Source organism: Dicentrarchus labrax, unplaced genomic scaffold (assembly GCF_905237075.1).
Source record: "Dicentrarchus labrax unplaced genomic scaffold, dlabrax2021, whole genome shotgun sequence".
In the NCBI taxonomy this organism is placed as follows: domain Eukaryota; kingdom Metazoa; phylum Chordata; class Actinopteri; family Moronidae; genus Dicentrarchus; species Dicentrarchus labrax.
In genome coordinates this window covers 5734269-5752365 of record NW_026136711.1, presented here as the reverse complement: position 1 = coordinate 5752365, position 18097 = coordinate 5734269, and the positions used below count along the sequence as shown (strand labels likewise).

General features: G+C 40.5%; 1 protein-coding gene and 1 long non-coding RNA gene across 6 annotated transcripts in view; one reads left to right on the top strand and one right to left on the bottom strand.

The window, feature by feature from the left end:
* The window catches only part of LOC127371816 (calcium-dependent secretion activator 1), a 225450-nt gene that overhangs the window by 155363 nt on the left and 51990 nt on the right, over positions 1-18097 (top strand). For 2 of the 5 annotated variants that reach the window (XM_051414931.1, XM_051414932.1), the window contains 3 exons: positions 4762-4918; positions 12853-12994; positions 14980-15114. In XM_051414931.1, the coding sequence (XP_051270891.1) occupies positions 4762-4918; positions 12853-12994; positions 14980-15114 (434 nt within the window). Of the gene's footprint in view, positions 1-4761; positions 4919-12852; positions 12995-14979; positions 15690-18097 lie in introns of all 5 variants that reach the window. The other 3 variants (XM_051414928.1, XM_051414929.1, XR_007886457.1) reach the window with 2 other exon arrangements.
* LOC127371886 (uncharacterized) overlaps positions 1-18097 on the bottom strand; it is a 174261-nt gene that overhangs the window by 152809 nt on the left and 3355 nt on the right. Inside the window, exon 2 of the long non-coding RNA XR_007886469.1 lies at positions 15753-15798. This is a non-coding gene — a long non-coding RNA (uncharacterized LOC127371886). The remainder of the gene's footprint in view (positions 1-15752; positions 15799-18097) is intronic.

Sequence of the window (18097 nt, the reverse complement as noted above, 5' to 3'; positions counted from 1 at the left end):
ACCCTACCCTTACTCTAAGTCCTGTGCATGCACTTAATGACACGGCTATTGTTGTAGAGGATCATTAATGTTTCCCTGCTCAACAATGACCCAGAACCCCTTTCAGCTTGTGGTCACTGATAATCAAGTGCTTGTGGCAGTGCTTGTTAGCTTCTAAGCTAACAACAGTTTTGCCTTTGGCGACGAAGAACAGAGACAAGCACTTAGGCAATGTGTTTTTACTCGTTGAATTCATTAACCTCTGCTCTGAGGAAGCAAAGTGCAGAGTTTCTTTAACTTTGTGTCTCAAAGAATACAACTCTGTACCTTGTTTTCTAGGAGTCTACCCCAAATCATCCCAGACAATGCTAACCTGTTTCCTGTATTTAGCCATGTGTCATTTATTCTACCAAGTCCAGTAAGTGAGCTTGGGGAAGGTGCTGTGTCACCTTTCCCTCCCTTAAAGGATCCCATTCCTCTCCATTGGATCCTTCAGCACACACAATGGAGGAAATGTGAGGCATGCTTTGTGTGATCATAGATAACATCACTCCCCTTGCATTTCAGTGAAATGCATTCTGCTGCTCTAATTATTTGAGCACATTGGTGAACCACAGAACCAGCCTAACCAGCGTTAGACTCCAACGCCACCATCAACTCCATTTTTGTTTTGGTCAATTTACAATGAAAGCACGTTCAGAACTTATTATAATTCAATGCAATGTACTTTTTTCATTTTCATGTGTGTGGTTCTAATGCTGGTTATAGCTCACCCTTTATACTAGCACTATTTTGGGGCTCTCATGTAATCACAAATTTGAATTGAACACTGAGTACATTCAACTTATAGAATTAAGCCACAGTTTTGTCAAAAATGAGGAGCAAGTTTAGCACTTTTAAAGGGACAGTTTATCCCAAAACATCATCTTAACTGTACTGTTATTTATTCATCTAGATTGTTTGTGTGTGAGTTTTGGAGATACCTGCCTTCTCTCCAGTTTAATGGAATCTGACACACTTGGCACTCGGCTTGTGGTGCTCAATGCAACAAAAAATACATTAAAAAAACTCAACACTGATGCCTCTTTCCAAAAATCATGACCTGGTCCACATATAATACGTATCACAGCACAGAAGGAAGCGTGTATTGACTTATCTATGTGCTTGTGACAGCGCAGAATGTAACAATAATGGCATCCTCCTTGGCTGAGCTGCAACCAAGTGTGACCTCACCTATTGGTTTGTGGATTACCCTTTTGAAGCCTCAAGTATGGCATTACTGTTGTTGCCATGTTGCTTTTTTGTAGTCAGACATGGTGACGTATCTCCAAAACTCAGCAACTCATACCAAAACTATCAAAAACTACAATAAAAATATGTATTCTTGATTTTGGGGTAAACTGTCCCTTCAAAGTCCCTTCATAATCCTCTAAGACTCTTCTGTCCTGGCACTATAACTATACAAAATATCCCTTCCTGCTCTACAGTGAAGTAAACTATAAGGAGTTATATATAGGGGCATCTCCAGGCAAAAGGGCAACAGGAAAGTGATTGCTGGCAACAGAGATGGCAGCTGGATGGGTAAGCAGCATGTGTGTTGTAAGATGTTGCCCCATTAATACCACTAAAAGCACCAGCAGCTGCACCAGTTGGACTGCACCATGTTCCTCCTGCATCATGGGGAGGGGCAATTTTAGTTTGAGTTTTGTTTGTATTTCTTTAAGAACTATGCTTTTGATATTACTGTTTCATTATTTTTCATTAGTTAACATTTGGTAGCACCATACTGACGTTTTGTGGTTATTATATTAAATTGTTATTCAATTTCAATTCAATTCAATTAAATTTTATTTGTATAGCGCCAATTCATAACAGAAGTTATCTCAGGACACTTTTCACATAGAGCAGGTCTAGACCGAACTCCTTATAACATTATTTACAGAGACCCAACAGTGCCACAATGAGCAAGCACTTGGCGACGGGGGCAAGGAAAAACTGCCTGTTAAAAGGCAGAAACCTAGGACAGACCCTTCGGCTCTAAGTGGGTGGTCGTCTGTCTCGACCAGTTGGGGTGAAAGAGACAGAGAGAGAGACACAGACAGACAGACAGACAGACAGACAGACAGACAGACAGGTGCACAGCAACAACAGTATTGTCAATGGCAATCTAGCAGGACCATGGCAGGAGGCTCCAGAGAGAGGAAGAGAGGAGCTCAGTGCATCATGGGAAATCTCCCGATAGTCTAGGCCTATAGCAGCATAACTAAGGGATGGTTCAGGACTCACCTGATCCAGCCCTAACTATAAGCTTTATCAAAGAGGAATGTCTTAAGCCTACTCTTGAATGTGGGGAGGGTGTCTGCCTCCCGAACCACAACTGGAAGCCGGTTCCACAGGAGAGGAGCTTGGTAACTGAAGGCTCTGGCTCCTGTTCTACTTTTAGAGACTATAGGAACCACAAGTAGCCCAGCATTCAGAGAACGTAGTGTTCTAGAGGGGTAATAGGGTACTATGAGCTCTTTAAGATATGAAGGGGCCTGACCATGAAGAGCTTTATAGGTGAGGAGGAGGATTTTAAATTCTATTCTAAATTTTACAGGGAGCCAATGCAGAGAAGCTAGTACAGGAGAGATGTGATCTCTTTTTCTAGTTCCTGTCAGTACTCGTGCTGCAGCGTTCTGAATTAATTGGAGCGTTTTAATGGACTTATTGGGGCAACCTGATAATAAAGAGTTGCAGTAATCCAGCCTTGAAGTAACAAATGCATGGATTAGTTTTTCTGCATCTGTCTGTGATAGGATGTGTCTAATTTTTGTAGTATTAGGTAAATGAAAGAAGGCAGTCCTGGAGGTTTGCTTTATATGGGAATTAAATGACAAATCCTGATCAAAGATAACTCCAAGATTCCTGACAGTGGTGCTAGAGGCCAAGGTAATGCCATCTAGAGTAACTATATCTTCAGACAGTGAGTCTCTAAGGTTTTGGGGCCAAGAACAAGTACTAGTGCAGCCATCACACCCATAATACATTTGATTTGTGTCTTTCTGGCTAAGTATGCTGACTACCCAAACACATAAATTACATGGAAATAAAATATTGATGTTCAATAAAATCTTGACTCTCTCATGAAAACATTATGATCTGGCCTCAGGTTGGTGAAACTCGCCATCCTCTCGTTGCCTCGAGTGAACCCAATACTTTTTTCCTTTTGTTAATGAGCATTAAAAGCAAAATATCATCACTGCTAGGGATCAGAGATGCCATGCTTAGCAGTTGCTATCTATACTCTGTGTGCAATGGCTTTACTTTAGCACAATTTTCTTCACTTTTACAGCTGCACAGCCCACCAGGTTCATGGAGTGTGATCAAGCCTCCAGGAAGAGAGTGCCAGGCTTTGAAGCCAATTTGATATAGTGGCCAAACTGTGTAAATACAGCAATGATGTCACATGATGCACACTGACCCAAAAAGACTTCTTCCCATAAGCTTACATTGTGAAAGTACCGGTTGTGAAATGACTCCATTCGGTCTGGAAAGTCTAGTAGAATCACACAATTAAATAATTTTATCCCCATTCAGGTTAGTGGAGGGATGAACTGGAAGTTAGCGGCCGGTGAAAATCTCTGGTGCAGCTGCGCAGTATGCATTCATCCAGGTCATTTCTTTAGCAGAAAAGAAGCAGGAATTGGCTTTTTTGCTTCATGCACTGAGCAGCTTTAATTGGAATGAACAGAGCGTCGCCTACGACCCTGTATCCAGTTCTCCATTAATACATCCATGGGTGTGATAAGCAACTATCATTTCTGGTTGCCATCTTTGTTTAGGTTAGACCTTATGACACAAGTTTAAATTCAAAATCTTTGGGAATTAATTTGTACTGACAGGACAATATTGAAAGAAGAGTTCTTTCTACTTGGTAATGTTTTTTGGTTTATTTCTGTGACTTGAATATAAACACTGTTGCAAAAGTCTCAAATGTAAAAATAATGATTACACGAGTGTCACTGACTGCTGGATTTACCTTCTTGCCAACTATCCAATGCTGAGAGCTCTCATGGCAAGTGCATGCCCCCCCAGATCCCAACCCCTGACACCCACCACCACCACCTAAGCCCATGGGTACATTCACATTACAGTGTTGACAGCTTGATGTGAATGAGCAAACACCATGGATCCTCGGGGGTCCCTCTTAAGAGGCCTGGCAAGAGTGGGGGTGCATGGAGGAAAGCAAGTGTTTTTGATGTGCATGAGAGTAGCCCAGTCCCTAACAGTCACTCCACTGCGTCTATTTTATGGGGAGATATGAGCGCAGAGCAGCTCGCTAGCTCCTTTCTTCTGATTGACTCGCTTAAGGAGCTGTGGGTGAGTGTTTAAGTAGCTCCCTGCCATGCCTGTCAAGGAGCTGCTGCTGTTTCCTCTGTGGGCCAACAGAAAAGCGTGTGATTTTTCCGTGCCCAAGCGCCGTTTTTTCTGCTGCGAGTTGTGAAGAATCCTTCCCCCGGAGATCACGCAGTGAAGTCGTTGAGGCAACAACTTGATTTCATATGGTGAAAAGAGATAGCCAAGAGCCTTTGCAATAGATCAGTGGAGTTACGTTACATCTTCAGCCTTTATGAGATACAATCTGTAAACTCTTAAAGACATGCCCATTGGGGAGCACTTGTAAGTACCCTCTCTTTGTCTAATTTGTCTCCTTTCTTTCACCTTCAACCTCTTGTTTTTTTTCTGCTCCCTGTATTCTGACTCCCTTTCCTCTCTGTCTCTCCTACCCTCCATCTGAAGGCCTTTGCGTGGTGGTCAGACCTGATGGTGGAGCATGCCGAGACATTCCTGTGCCTCTACTCGGCCGACATGGATGCGGCCCTTGAAGTTCAGCCGCCAGATAGCTGGGACAGTTTCCCCCTCTTCCAGCTGCTCAACGACTTCCTGAGAATGGACTGTGAGTGAGGAGCTATTAAATAAAACATATTGAATAGCATGGAAGCTGAAGTGGCTGAACATGCCTTGCAGTTGGTCTAGTAGGTCATGTAGAAGGGTTGATCAGACACTAGGGATGAAGGCCTGATGAAGGGTTTGATTATCCACTTGCCTAGGTTAACATAAAATGACATAATTTCCTAGTGCACATCATGATAAGAAACATGTGCATTAGACCAGTGTTTCTCAAACTGTTTACACTGCAGACCACCTCAGAAAATATTAGGCTACCCACCATTATGACTGACATTAAAATACAGTGGTGTAGGCCGACCCCAGAGGTGGGACCAAGTCCCAAATAGTATAAGTAAGTCTTTGCAAGTCCCAAGTCCTAAGTTTAGAGTTCCAAATAAATCATAATTACACTCTTCACCAAATGTAATGCCATTTTAACAACAGAATGAAATTAACTTTGGTATAATTTTTTCCAGCTGGCAATGAGAAACATAGCGTTAGTTCTTCATGGTTCTCTACTGCAACTTGATTGGATGCTGTTGGATTGGTTGAGAATGAATAGTATTAGTTGATTCAGGAATATAAGATGAATTGATTCGTGGCACACTTTTTAAATAACATACTTTTTAATCCTTGGACTTTGGGGAAGGTATCAAGTCTCAAGTACAAGTAAAATCACAAGCCTTTGGTGTTAAAGTCTTATTTGATTTTGCCAAGTCTAAAGTCTGGCCGACTATTCCTGATAAGAAGATTATTTATTTTTTGACTGTTGTCAGCTACAGCCACACTGTACAAAGAGGTAACACTGGAACTGGCACTCTTCCAAACAAATCATTGATGTATGCATGCGCTACATACATAACCTTGACTACGTAGCAGGCTGATATTTAAACAAGAATATTACAAGAAAGGCTAGACTTATTTTAAATTACATTTCAGTGACCTCTTTTGAAATTGTGTACTATTTTAATAGTATTATGTTTTTAAATTAATGTATTTAATTTTTAAAAATATTTTTGTCTGTGAACCACTAGAGGGAGCTTGTGTACCATCATTGGATACCATAGTTTGAGAACCAGTGCATTACACAAACTGAGCTATATGTATCATTTACAAAAATAAAATATAAGTTCAAAGATCAAAGATAATTATTTTCACCTCCCTTTATTTGCATGAATTTGACTGCTCAGGGTCGCCAAACCTTCACAGGGTATACAGTTGGCCTACATCTCAGCATTCATTTCATTTCTGTTAAGAAAACGAAATGAAAATGTAAATATAAACAGGATAAGGGCACAGTGAAGACCTGAAAGCTATATTCACAGCGCCTAAGTATGTGGGATTGCTAAAAATAAAAATAAATACATAATACAGACAGAGAATTGTATAAAAATATATTATTATACAATTATAATATAATATTACTTCCTGTAGTTATTGTGTTTACTGTTTAGGTATATTGTAGTTCAGTTATCAATTCAATTCAATTCAATTCAATTTTATTTGTATAGCGCCAATTCACAACAGAAGTTATAACAGGACACTTTTCAAATAGAGCAGGTCTAGATCGAACTCCTCATAACATTTACAGAGACCCAACAGTACCACCATGAGCAAGCACTTGGCGACGGGGGCAAGGAAAAACTGCCTGCAGAACTGCAGAACGAGAGAGAGAGGAAGAAAGGAGCTCAGTGCATCATGGGGAATCCCCCGATAGTCTAGGCCTATAGAAGCATAACTAAGGGATGGTTCAGGACTCACCTGATCCAGCCCTAACTATAAGCTTTATCAAAGAGGAACGTCTTAAGCCTACTCTTGAATGTGGAGAGGGTGTCTGTTATCAGTTATGAGTTCTGTACTGTTATGCATTGAATATAATATGAAATATTCATCAAATAAGTCACTTACTCAATGATAGAAAAGGGCTCCCTTATGGAAACAGTTTGGGAACCACTAATTTCCTAACAACTGTATTCTAGCTGTTAATTTAATGTTTTACTTAAGTAAAAGTAGTGGTACTACAAAACTAAATTAGTAAAAGTCCAGAATGCAAAATGTTAAAGTGTTTGTAAGAAAATGTACTTAAAGTGAAAGTGTTTCTCATACAGAACGGTCCATTTCATAATAATACAATATTATAGTATTATAGTATACTATGTATTACTATATTGACCAAGTGTGAACCTGTTGTGGGTGACATCACAATTGGTTTGTGGATTACCTTGTTGATGTCATTTTTTTTAGAGCCAGTGGAGTTGCCTAGTCACACACAATCTCATATTCCACATCAACAGTACAATAAAATATGTTTCTGAAAAGATTTTGGGAGAGAATTAGTCAACAGAATTAGTCAACACAGTAACAGAATCTTGATCCATATTTGATCAGCACTGCCTAGTTTAACAGTTTGATCTGAGTTTGGTGCGTTGAGCTGGACGGACTCACTGAAAATTACCTGTCAATCACAAGGTAGCCATCCCCTAAATCATACCCTGCTTTATGATCTATTTTACTCTAAATGGGACCATCATTTACTAAATGAACATCATGCTGTATGGAAGAAGACTGAAACTAGAGATTGAGACCATAAACTCATTAGGAAACTGTTTACTGAGCTCATAAATCAGGTCAGAATTCGGCTCATTTCTTCATAACACTCAATACTATCAGATTCTTTTTTGCAGCCCATAGAGCTGCCACCTGCAGGTCATTAGAAAGCTCTGTCCATTAACTATATACTGCCAATAGCCTTGACTATTAATGAAATTACGTTTGTTTGCTATGATTGGATGAAACAAAGTTTCACTCTCATTAACTAGTGATGACTTGACTTTGCCATCCTAGGAAAAAAAAAAACTCCCTGAAACATCTCAAATGTCTCTGAAATCATTCCTGTCAGTGTGAGATGTCTACTTTGGGCCGGGAGTGGTTTACATACTGAACTGTGTATGTGTGAGAACAGGAGCAGGAGTGTCTGACTATAGATAATGGTGAGGTCTTGATGCTGGTTGCTGCAGGCCAGCCATCTCTCTAATGAACTGCATGCACTTGCCTGCAGGAACGCTGTGGAACTGTCCGTGGTCCTGTAAAGGAAACACTTCACTGTTCACAATGCAACTCAATCCGCGGGGCGCTAATTGTCCCTGGGGAATGCTTCCCCCCTCTTGGTTTTTCAGTCGGGAGTCAAGGAGAAGGCAGAGCATGGTCCACTCATTCAGCTGAACATAGATGACTGCAAATAGCTTGTTATGCTCACTTGTTAGTGTCATCAAATTGGCCACATTCTCATTTGCTGCAGATTGTCAATTGTGTGAGAATGGCAATTGAAGTGCATACCAAAGGAAGTAGCGACCAGCCAGCACAGAGGGAAGGAAATTGTCTGGAGCTGGCAATAATACAATGACTATAAAAAACTCTAATGTCTGTGCAAATGTCTTTGTGTGCCTCAAATTGAGTTCATTCATTCATCTCACATCTTATGTGCAAAATATGTGCAAAGATGCTTTACTATCAGAGCAAAATGTTTACTTCAAAAATGTCAGTAGTATTGGCTACTTTCACTGAAAAACAACTGTCCACATGCCTTATTATAGATTGCACTGAGACATAATGACATTGTTTTCTTTGTCAGCCAAACCAGTCCTCTTCCATAACCCCATATCAATATTAAAAGATAAGAGCTGATGGTCTTATTCTCAACAAATCCAACAACATCAAAAGATCCAACAATGTGTTAATCTGCCTCAAAATACTTTCTGACTTCTCTAGTCAGCACCAAGCCCATTGGCAGGGGCAGAGCCAGACGTTGTAAACATTTGGGGCATAGACCAAACCTAGGGGACCATGCTCACCCCATTTTTTCCCCTATTTACGGCAGCTATATGCACTATTTTTTAAGCCATTTGAGATAATCCATGACTAAATTCTTTATATATTTTGGCTGGATAGTTGCCCAGGAAAAAATTCATACCGTAGATCCTACATCCTATTTTGTATCCATTCATTCTCCAACTGTGTTCATCAGTCAAGATAATTTCACATACAAATGAGTTCCTAACCTGTAGTTTTTACACATTTGATGGCAAGAAAGGCTGATAGGTGGCAAGTAAAGATGGATGAATTAATATTCAATAGCTCTGACCTAACCAAAACCAACTAACAAGTTCGGTCTAGACCTGCTCTATTTGAAAAGTGTCCTGAGATAACTTCTGTTATGAATTGGCGCTATACAAATAAAATTGAATTGAATTGAATTGAACTGACATCACTATTGTTAACAAAACAAACAACAGTTCTGACTCTTCACATGTTCAATTTATTTTTTATTAAGTAAAATTCATCAAAAAACCTCACATAACATAGAACATAAAGGCTAGCAATCATTTTGCATAAAAGTTTGAAATTAATTATTATGGACCAATACCTATCGTTTGTAATTTAAAGCTGCAGCAGGTAACTTTTTCTAACTCATTTTTTTCAGTAATGGTAAATGGACCTGTACTTGTATAGCGCCATTGTAGTCTTCCAACCACTCAAAGTGCTTTTACACTACGTGCCACATTCACCCTTTCACACACATTCACTCAGTGATGGAAAAGTCCATCAAGCATAAACTAATTCATTCATACACATTCACAATTTGGGGTTGAGTATCTTGCGCAAGGATGCTTCGACATACGACGGGGGGGCTGGGGATTGAACCAACAACCTTCCAATTAGTGGATGACCTGCTCTTCCTCTGAGCCACAGCCATTGAGAGACAGCTAATCTGTCAAAATCAGGTTAATCTGACTTGTTTTAGTGAACCTAATGGTATTTGCAAGAATCCACTGGGCCTGAACAAAAATACAACCAATCAGAGCCAAGAAAGATATAAAGATGCTTTGGGTTGGAGGCTTGAAGACAATTGATTGTTGAGTCTCAGTCCCAGCATTAGTATTTAACAACCTGCAAATGAGACCTAACAAAAAACTGTCTCTCTCTGCTCTGATTGGTTCTGACCCGGTGGATTCTTGCAAATGCCATTAGGAGCACTAGGAGGCACCAGAGGAACCTGATTTTTTCAAAGTTTTAAAATCTACCTACTAGGTACTACTTTACTTTCTACTACTTTAATTATCCTGATAATTCATAATAATATAAGTTTCCCATGATCAGGATATTAATATTTACCATTATTTAGCTGCCCTAATAATTATTGGGCATCCCTAATTGACATCACAGTTGTGGGACATGAACGAAAGCGTTCTTTAGAAACAATAAAATGCTTAATAAATTGGATTAAAATTACATTTACTCATTTATATAATTATATCCAAAAATTATATCCAAAATGTATTTATCTTACATTTTTTACTGCTGCTGGTACTAACTAAACATTTATTTGTGGTCTCCAAGCCCAGTCCAAGGTGAGGTATTACCTCCAGAGCCATAGAAGACATTATACAACAGTGTTTACAGACAGAAATGCAAAGAGGCCACTCATAATGCCAGTGTGCCATCCTTCCTTTTCAGAATGTCTGTCCAAAGCATCAGCCCACAGCGTCATTGTGTAGCACACATCACACACAGCAAACCATCTCCTGCTCACACAGTGTAACAAGCACTTTAATAAAGCGTATCATCATGGGGACATCTTTTCCACAGAAGGTCATCTGCTCTGTTGCCCCACAGCGGTGCACTTATGGAGCAGTAAATAGCCTTAGCACTAGACAGGCGCCAAAGTTGGGCTGCCATTCGAGGAGTTAATGAGGTCTAAAGCAGTGGTAGCTGGGCCGCGGCAAGCCCTGCGAACACACTTCTGGACACAACACATCCAAGTGGACAGCAGCCGCTCAAGTGGCTAATTGGAAGAGTGGCAATCAGGGAACACAACAAACATTGCACCTACTGTGTATCATCGACCTTGACTCCAATGCCAACACACACAAACACAAACACACACATGCTCAGAGGGGGAGAGAAAAACAAAGAGAGAGAGAGGGAGAGGAAAAGCAGACACACTGCATGGAGCCGTGAGGCATCACATTAGCACACACTGGCCTCCATTTTATCTCCTGTGGTCTTTGTCAGTGTTGCCTTTTTACCAGTTGGGAGCCGGCGGAGACTGGGGGAAATGTGTTTGACGGGTTGGATTTAGAAATACCCCGAGACTCCGACCTTTTGTTTGGGAAGATTGAAAAGTGGATATGCTGTGTCATACCTGCTAATGAAGAGCCAGTTTTAGCCACAAACACCAACCTCCCCTGTCATTGTTCATTATCACCATCCAGGGATGGGCATTTCTATTGTTTGTCTACCTGCCCATCACATTTATTTTGCTACCCAGCATGCACATGAACATGTAAGTGTCTGTTGTGCCCGCTATGCTGTGTTCAGCCCAATGCTATAGAGACAGAGCACTGAAGAACTAATTTAAATGTATAAACTTTTACCCTCTGAGGTTCCAACATGTGTCTATTATGCTGCACAACAACAACTCTTGAGCTGAAAATGAGAACTTAAAAGTTTCCTTGTGGAGTTTCAGACTTGCCAATTAAGGATTATTAAAACCTGTGAACACTCACACAGGTGTTTTGAGTTAACCTGGCTGATTAGACCTCTGCTCATGACTGTGTGTAGTACTGTAATTGACATCTTCCTTAGTCCTCTACCTGTTATGTCCAGCCTATAGGGGTAACCAGAGCATAGCATAAAAATGACTCCCCTCTTCCCCATTTTCAGAGAAGACCAGTGTCACAACAGCTGCAGATTAACAGAATTGATTTATTAATCAATCAGGGTAGTACTAGAGGTATCAGGGTGAACATGACAACAAACCAAACAGAAGAAAGACAGCAAAAAAAAGGTACTGGCCAAAAGAGCTTTCCACCCCTACAGCTACCAGGACTGCTATTTTAGAACATATTTACATTGTCTTTCGAGATCAATCTACTGACAGTAACTCTCTAATCAATACACCATGGTCGGCTTTGGAGTTTTGCATCCATTAGGGTGGGACATATTACACCTTTATCATTCCTACTGGAGATTAAGATTTGTATAAATTGTATAAATAAATCCCCATCAAAGCTCCAGCCCATCTTCAACCTGAGCTAGTCTAATCAAGTCTAATCTGCTAGAATAACTGAAAACAGGTGGTGGAGGGGGATGAGTAGCTCCAAGATGTAGCCTTGTGCCTGCGCATGCAGTGCTTCAAAAACTGTGGATGTCGAGAGGTGCAAATCAAGAACAATGGGCCCTCAGGTGTTTCAGGTTACCCTAATGATCACCTGCAGAGTGAGCAGAGAGACAGGTGAATCACACAGCACACAAGATAACATAGCAGGGGTTGTCACAGTAACACGCCAAGTAATGCAGCAATGTCCAGAAAAGATGTGGATGTAATTAATGCAGAATTTAAAGTACTTAGTCCCCTCCACTCAAAATCAGTGTTTCTTCTTGTTCCTACAGTGTGCTGTATGAATGATGTATGTGCAGAGTTTGACATTAGAAGGATGTTTTCACATTCATCTACTGAAAGTGGAAAGTTTCTCTGTGCTCATTGAAAATCAGATTTTAAGGGGTGGGGCCGGCCTGCATGATTTGTGACATCACATATAGTTAGGAAGTCAGTCCTGGTCCAGTTTGCAACTTGTACAGTGTGATGTAGAAACTTGAAGCCACCAGTGCACATCCACTGAGAATGGACTTTACAGTGAAGTAGGAGACATCTTGTGTCCAGCAGGAAAACTTTTGCATATTCAGAGATTCTGGAAGTTTCAGTGAGGTAGAAAGAGTAGATGAGTTTTTTTCAGATTTTAATGTGAAAAAAGGCTTTAACTCACATATAAAGTTATTTTCCGTTCATATTAACTGAGAGGGTTCGTATCACAAAACTATCATGATACCACACTAACTCACTCCAATGTCTTATTTCTTCCTCCCCATCCCCTCCCTCAGATAACCTGTGCAACGGGAAGTTCCACAAACACCTGCAGGACCTGTACGCCCCCCTGGTGGTGCGATATGTGGACCTGATGGAGTCCTCCATTGCTCAGTCCATTCACAGAGGCTTTGAAAGGGAATCCTGGGAACCTGTCAAGTGAGGATCCCTTGATTTATTTCACCTTTACCTGTCTTCGCTGGGAAGTGATGTGTGTTGTAGCCACTTTCATTTTGTAGACCTTAACTCCTCATTGGCCATTTTATTAAGTAGACTTGCACCGAGTGGTGGAAATGTTATGTAAAAAAATATAAAGATATCAGCGTCTCATATAAAAATAAGGGACACGACGGCGGGCCAGACACCATTGATAAAATCAGTAATTTTACCTTGCAGAAAAACGTAAAATGCACTTAAACTGGACAGAAACAAACTACAACTCAACCTTTTTCTTTCTCAGTCTTCCCAGTCTTTCCAACAATCACAGAGTTAGATGAGAAAGTAGCTCCGTAACGAGCTGCTATGGCTGCCATTTAACATTAGCTAATCCATGGGGACAAATGGGCCCGTCAAAGTCTGTCCACTGACAGTTGTTGTTGTTGCCACTGACAGGCTCTATGTAAAGGCCAGCAGGGGGAGCTCCATTGGCTGCAATAACACACTGATACCATTAACTCTAATGGAGAATGAGCCAACTTCTAAATGAAGTTCATTTAGTAAATTATGGTCCAATTTAGAGTACAATAGATGATAATGCATGCTTTTCGGCGGGGCTACACTTTGATTGACAGGTCACTCTCAGTGAGTCTTACCAGCGCAGCGCACCAAACTCAGATCAAACTGGCAGTGCTGATCAAATATGGATCCAGATTCTGTTACTGCGTTGATTATTTCTCACCTACAATTGTTTCAGAAACATATTTCAGTGTACTGTTTAGCTGGCATACGAGATCATGTGTGACCAGGCAAGCTGCCATTGTTTCCGGCTATGGACGAGTCAAAACTGTGCAGCCAATGAGCGAAGTTCAACTCACAGTACGTCACGTCCGCTGGCTCGCGCTGGCTCCGCTGGCCCGCACTGGCTCCGTCTAAAGGGTGTTACATACTCGCCGCGCCAGGATTTAGGCTGGGTCGTGCACCACTCTATTTTTTTTCAGCTGAGCGCGCCAAAGCAGAAACAGGCATTTGTACAATCCTTCAATGAAGGAACACAGAGATGCCCAGAAGTGCCAGAATTCATGACAAGAAATCGCCATGAATGTTGGAAAAGAGGAGGCCATATGCCGGAAAATTTGGAAGAACCTCCGCGACCTCTTCTTCTTCTAGTGGGTAGAAATAGTCAGTAGCCTTTCCTCAGTCGCGACACCTCTGTTCAGGAGAAGACTGCAACTAGTGTCGGGACCACCATGCGCAAGTATAAATAGTTACGGCGCTCCCGTGACGTCACATTGTCGTGCTACAGGTCGGGAACGGCAACTATGTAATAGCCTTAACTGTCATGGTGGTGGCCAAAACACAGAATTTGAGGCTTCAAAACGGTACTCCACAAACCAATGAGCGATGTCACGTTAGGTTTTTTTTCAGTACTATACTGTATATCCTGTCTATGTATACTGTCTACTGATGTTGATATTTTGGTAAATACTGTAAAACTTACTTTCAAGAGGAAATAAAACAAGGCCAGTACTGTTACAATTTTAAAACTAAAAACATCACCAAAGTAGAATATGTCAAATAATTGACTAACATCATGATGAATGCATCTTACATTATATAACTGACAACTTTTAGCTACATTTACTTCTCTCTAATATGTGTTTCATAGAGCAGATACTGAATACTTGATTCTGAATCAATGAAATGCTGCTGAACCCCAAATACCACTTTAGGACTAGGACACCATATTTCTAGCACAATTCCTGTCCACTCTTATAGTTCTACTGTGTGTTGCATTTTGCTAGTATTTTCCAGTTTACATATTGGTTGGGTTTTAAAGTTGCAGTGAGCTGGGATAGTTTTGGATCTATAAGTGCTAATGGGTATATCAAATATCACAAATCAGTATGTTTAAAGTGTGACTTTAACTTAATCATCAGCTTTGAATCTCTGTTCTTTGTCTCCTGTGACTCTGTTTCTCTCTACAGGAGTATAACGAGCACTCTGCCCAATGTTAACCTCCAAATGCCTAAAGTACCAAATATAACAGTGCCAAGTGTTAACCTCCCACAAATGCCCAGCTTCTCTCCGCCCAACTGGATGATGGCTAATTCTGACTCAGTGTGTGTATTTGCTTTGTGTAGCCTGAGACCTGCACACATGTCCTTGGCATGAATGTGGCATAAGTCATATGACCCAAACGCAGCAGGATTACCTGTAACATTTATATGTTACTACTACTACCACTACCAATACTACAGCTACTGCTAATAATAGGCCTACTATTACTATTGATATTACTACTGCTACTACTACTGCTGCTGTTGCTACTGCTACTACTATTACTATTATTGCGACTGCTAATGCTACTGCTACTACTGATTAATAATAATAAATAATAATTGTATTTATATAGCAACTACAAAAGCAAAAACAAGATACTCAGAAAGCAATATAACAACCCCAAAAAGGCAAGACAGATATAAAGAACAAGAAGACAAAATATGGTAGAGGGATGATGAAAGATAAGGGTGGTTAATAATAATGAATAAATACATATATTTGTAGCTAGTTAGTTGTGCATCTATACTGTGCTCTTTTTTATAATTCCTTTTATTAATTCAATTCAATTAAATTTTATTTGTATAGCGCCAGTTCATAACAGAAGTTATCTCAGGACACTTTTCAGATAAAGCAGGTCTAGACCGAACTCTTTATAACATTAATTACAGAGACCCAACAGTACCACCATGAGCAAGACCTTGGCGACAAGGGCAAGGAAAAACTGCCTGTTAAAAGGCAGAAACCTAGGACAGACCCTCCGGCTCTAGGTGGGTGGTCGTCTGTCCCGACCAGTTGGGGTGAGAGACAGAAAGAGAGAGAGAACAGAGGTAACGACAGAAGGACAGAGACATAGACAAAGGTGCACAGCATCAACAGTAGCAACAACTACAATAATAGCAGTGACGATGAACATGAAAGAGAGAGAGAGAGAGAGAGAGAGAGAGAGAGAGAGAGAGACAGACAGACAGACAGAAAAAACAGACAGACAGACAGACAGACAGGTGCACAGCAACAAAAGTATTGGCAATGGCAATCTAGCAGGACCATGGCAGGAGGCTCCACCAGGATCAATAAGAACCTGCGAGACGAGAAAGCACAAGAACTCCGGGGAAGAAGTGAAATTAGTAACATGCATTAATGGGACATGAATGAGTGCAGAAAGAGAGAGGAAGAGAGGAGCTCAGTGCACCATGGGAAATCCCCCGATAGTCTACGCCTATAGCAGCATAACTAAGGGATGGTTCAGGACTCACCTGATCCAGCCCTAACTATAAGCTTTATCAAAGAGGAATGTCTTAAGCCTACTCTTGAATGTGGTGAGGGTGTCTGCCTCCCGAACCACAACTGGAAGCTGGTTCCACAGGAGAGGAGCTTGGTAACTGAAGGCTCTGGCTCCTGTTCTACTTTTAGAGACTATAGGAACCACAAGTAGCCCAGCATTCAGAGAACGTAGTGTTCTAGAGGGGTAATAGGGTACTATGAGCTCTTTAAGATATGAAGGGGCCTGACCATAAGAGCTTTATAGGTGAGGAGGAGAATTTTAAATTCTATTCTAAATTTTACAGGGAGCCAATGCAGAAAAGCTAGTACAGGAGAGATGTGATCTCTTCTCCTAATTCCTGTCAGCACTCGTGCTGCAGCGTTTTGAATTAATTGGAGCGTTTTAATGGACTTATTGGGGCAGCCTGATAATAAAGAGTTGCAGTAATCCAGCCTAGAAGTAACAAATGCATGGATTAGTTTTTCTGCATCTATCTGTGATAGGATGTGTCTAATTTTCGTAATATTACGTAAATGAAAGAAGGCAGTCCAAGAGGTCTGCTTCATGTGGGAATTAAATGACAAATCCTGATCAAAGATAACTCAAAGATTCCTGACAGTGGTGCTAGAGGCCAAGGTAATGCCATCTAGAGTAACTATATCTTTAGACAGTGAGTCTCTAAGATTTAAAAGAATTCAGTTTTTTTCTGAGTTTAACATCAGAAAATTGCAGCTCATCCAGGATTTTATGTCCTTAAGACATGTTTGTAATTTAGATAATTGATTAATTTCATCGGGCTTGATTGATAGATACAACTGTGTATCATCTGCAGAACAGTGGAAGTTAATGGAGTGATTCCTAATAATTTTGCCTAAAGGGAGCATATATAAAGTAAATAGTATTGGTCCAAGTACAGAACCTTGTGGAACTCCACGATCTGATAAATATGACTTAAACCAGCTTAGTGTGGTTCCTTTAATGCCAATTTGATGCTCAAGTCTCTGTAAAAGAATATTATGGTCAATGGTGTCAAATGCAGCACTAAGATCTAATAATACAAGTACAGAGACAAGTCCATTGTCTGAAGCAATCAAAAGGTCATTATTAACTTTAACCAAAGCTGTCTATGTGCTGTGATGAACTCTAAATCCTGACTGAAAATCCTCAAATAAACTATTGTTATGTAAAAAGTCACACAACTCTTTGGCGACTACTTTCTCCAGAATCTTAGAGAGGAAGGGGAGGTTAGAGATCGGTCTATAGTTGGCTAAAACCCCTGGGTCAAGAGTGGGCTTTTTAAGAAGGGGTTTAATTACAGCTACTTTAAAGGACTGTGGTACATATCCTGATAATAAAGAAAGATTAATCATATCCAGTAAAGAAGTGCCAATTAAGGGTACGACTTCTTTAAGCAGCCTAGTTGGGATCGGGTCTAACAGACAGATTGATTGTCGATGTAGAAATGATTGAGGTTAACTGATGAAGATCGATAGCAGAAAAACAGTCTAAATATATATCTGAGTTTACATTAGTTAAAGTTCCTGAACTTGGAGAGCCACTGATAACTGCTGATGGCAGTTTGTGACTAATTTTCTCTCTAATAGTAATAATTTTATTATAAAAGAAGCTCATGAAGTCGTTGCTACTTAAGTTTATGGGGATATGTGGCTCAATAGAGCTGTGGCTCTCTGTCAGCCTGGCTACAGTGCTGAAGAGGAACCTAGGGTTATTCTTATTTTCTTCTATTAGTGCTGAGTAATAGGCTCCTCTGGCGTTACAGA